At 43.7% G+C, this 2,751-nt stretch overlaps 1 protein-coding gene across 1 annotated transcript; it reads left to right on the plus strand.

The window, feature by feature from the left end:
- Positions 1–615: 615 nt before the first annotated feature.
- Positions 616–2,465, plus strand: LOC113456298 (inactive serine/threonine-protein kinase TEX14-like). The gene is made up of 3 exons (XM_026780071.1): positions 616–629; positions 980–1,145; positions 2,325–2,465. The coding sequence occupies exons 1-3, from the start codon at positions 616–618 to the stop codon at positions 2,463–2,465; spliced, it is 321 nt and encodes a 106-aa protein (XP_026635872.1).
- Positions 2,466–2,751: the final 286 nt, after the last annotated feature.

Genomic DNA, 2,751 nt, shown 5'->3' on the forward strand with positions numbered 1-2,751 from the left:
AAAAGATCTAGAATACAGAACTTGTAATTTTTATTTGTAATTTTAATTTAATTAAAATTTTTGATTTTAATTGCCTCTGAGAAAGAAGACAAGTTGGAAGGGTTTTATTTCTGTTAAATTTTCTTAACGTTTTATTTTTCTTCTTCATCATCACTTTCTCTTACTTGCTTTTTCCATTGTTGTTTCCTTTTCAGTTAAAAGGATTGAGCTGTCCCCTGTGATCCTTATGTGCATCCTGTTAAGAAAGCCTGCTTAAGCCGGGCATTGGTGGCACAGGCCTTTATTCCCAGCACTCGGGGGAGGGGAACAGAGGCAGATGAATCTCTGTGAGTTTGAGGCCAGCTTGGTCTACAAGTGAGTTCCAGGACAGCCAGGGCTACACAGAAAAACCCTGTCTTAGAGAGAAAAAAGAAAAAGAAAGAAACCGTGACTATATCCATTATACCCTTATTTTGTTGTGGACACAATAAAGGTCATCCCTCATGCTTCAGCTAGTTTCCTAGCATTGGTGGAACTCTTGAGGAACAAACCCTTGGCTGGACTGGTGATGCCAAAGTGTTGTTGGACTCTACTACTGAATTTGGTGTGGACAGCAGAGCATGGTCTCATGGGAGGATGGTCTCTGTTAGGTAACCAGCCTGACCCCAAGATACTGCAGACATGAAGAAAATGTTTCAGTAAAACTATTGCTAGGGGACAGTAAGGGAAGAACACAGCTTCAAGTCCCTTCCTGGGCGTGAAGCCCTTTTGATGCTTCATCTGTGTAGAGGATTGACATGAGGATGGGATCAAAAGATTAAAAAGAATGTGTGTAAAGCTCTTGCTGCCACAGATCAGGGGTTTTACAAACAGTATTGTAATCTTCACTTCATCCCTAAAATGTAGTGTTATTGACTGGAAGATCTTGAAACACTAAACCCTCAGTGGAAGAAGGAAGGAGGTTGTCATGGACACTCACTGTATTTCTTTCTGTTTGTAGCCGATGCTTTGATGGGAGCACCCCTGTCCATGCAGCAGCTTTTTCAGGAAACCAGTGGATCCTCAATAAACTGCTGAATGCAGGGGGTGACCTTCGACTCCATGATGAGAAAGGTCGGAACGCAGAGGCCTGGGCTTTGGCAGCAGGAAAGGGTCGTAACACCCAGGTAAGTGTGGGCCTCCTTATCCAGCCATGCCAGTGAAAGAATTTAGACTAGTCAGGATCCCTGAGATCAGAAGAAACTTTATGGTAGTGTTAGCATTAACACTGGACATTAGAGACCTGAATTGAAACAAGTAAGTGCTTGTGGAGGCCAGAGATAGATGTCAGGTGTCTTTTCTTAATCATTCAACATCTTAATTTTTTATCTTTTCAACTTTTTAAAAAATACTTTTATTTACATTGGTGTTTTTGTCTGCACTTGTATCTATGTGAGGGTGCCAATTCCCCTGGAACTGGAGTTACAGACAGTTGTAAGCTGCCATGTGGGTGCTGGAAATGAGATCCTTGGTCTTCTGGAAAGAGTAGCCAGTGTTCTTAACCACTGAACCATCTCTTCAGTCCCATCCTTTTAGATTTTAAAAGCATGTCTTTTCCTTTGTTGTTACTGTTTATTGTGTATTTATAATGTGTGTGTACCTTGGTGTGAGTATGGAGGTCGGAGGAAAACTTTCACAAGTTGGTTCTGCCATGTGGGTGCGGGAGATCAAACCCAGGTCCTCTGGATGACTGAACAGCAAGTACTTTTAACCACTGAGCCCTTTCTTCAGCCCTCCATCTTTGATTTTTGAGACAGGATCTTTTATTGAGCCAGGCTAATAGGCCTGACCATTGAGCTTCTATAGTCTGCCTGTCTCCCTTCCCCTGATGTCCTCCACCCCCAGTACCAGAGTCACAGACAACTTCTCATGTGGGTCCTGGGACTCTGAACTCAGGTCCTCTTCCTTGCATGGCAGGTACCAACTAAGCCACCTCCTTTATCCAGTGATATGTTTAATGTTTTATGATATGTTTTATGTTTAATATGCTTAATGATATGTTTTGTTGTTTTAATAACACATCAGATATAAAACAAAATAGCAGAGTGCCAGCCCTTCATTGTATAGCTCCTGCCCTGCCTCTGGTTTTCATTCCCCTGCCTCAGCTTTCTCATCCATTGTAGGACATAACTGTAGGAAATGGTTGACAGGTTTTCTCCATGAAAACATTTTATGTCTGTAGAAAATCACCAAGGCATTTCCCGTTCCAGAGATTTTCCTGTTGAGAGCACTCGGCTCCTCCTCCGCATGTTGATGCCTCCATCCCGGACAGTGTCGGCACTGAGTGTCTCCGTTGTGTGTTGCAGATGGTGGAGTTCATGCAGCGCTGCACTTCACACATGAAGGCTATCATCCAAGGCTTCTCCTATGACCTCCTAAAGAAGATAGACTCCCCTCAGCGCCTCATCTGCAGCCCACCCGAGTTTGGTAGCCTCATCCAGGGGTGAGCAGTCTCCATCCACTTTAGCTCTCCTGACGGGAGCCTTGTTGGTCTTTAATAGCATAACAGGTTGAAGCAGAAGGGGAAAGCCTGTCACTGCTGAATCACTAAAGGAGATAGGATCTATACTATTTCCAAGAGCAGAATTATAACATTCTGCCTCCTCCTCCTTCCTCCCCCCACCCACTTTTTTTTTTTCCTGGGTTTTGAGTCATGGTCTCTCTACATAGCCTTGGCTGTCTTGGAATTCACTGTTCTGACCAAGCTGACTCGAACTCAGAAATCAGTCTGCC

Source organism: Microtus ochrogaster, chromosome 7 (genome assembly GCF_000317375.1).
Source record: "Microtus ochrogaster isolate Prairie Vole_2 chromosome 7, MicOch1.0, whole genome shotgun sequence".
Taxonomy (NCBI): domain Eukaryota; kingdom Metazoa; phylum Chordata; class Mammalia; order Rodentia; family Cricetidae; genus Microtus; species Microtus ochrogaster.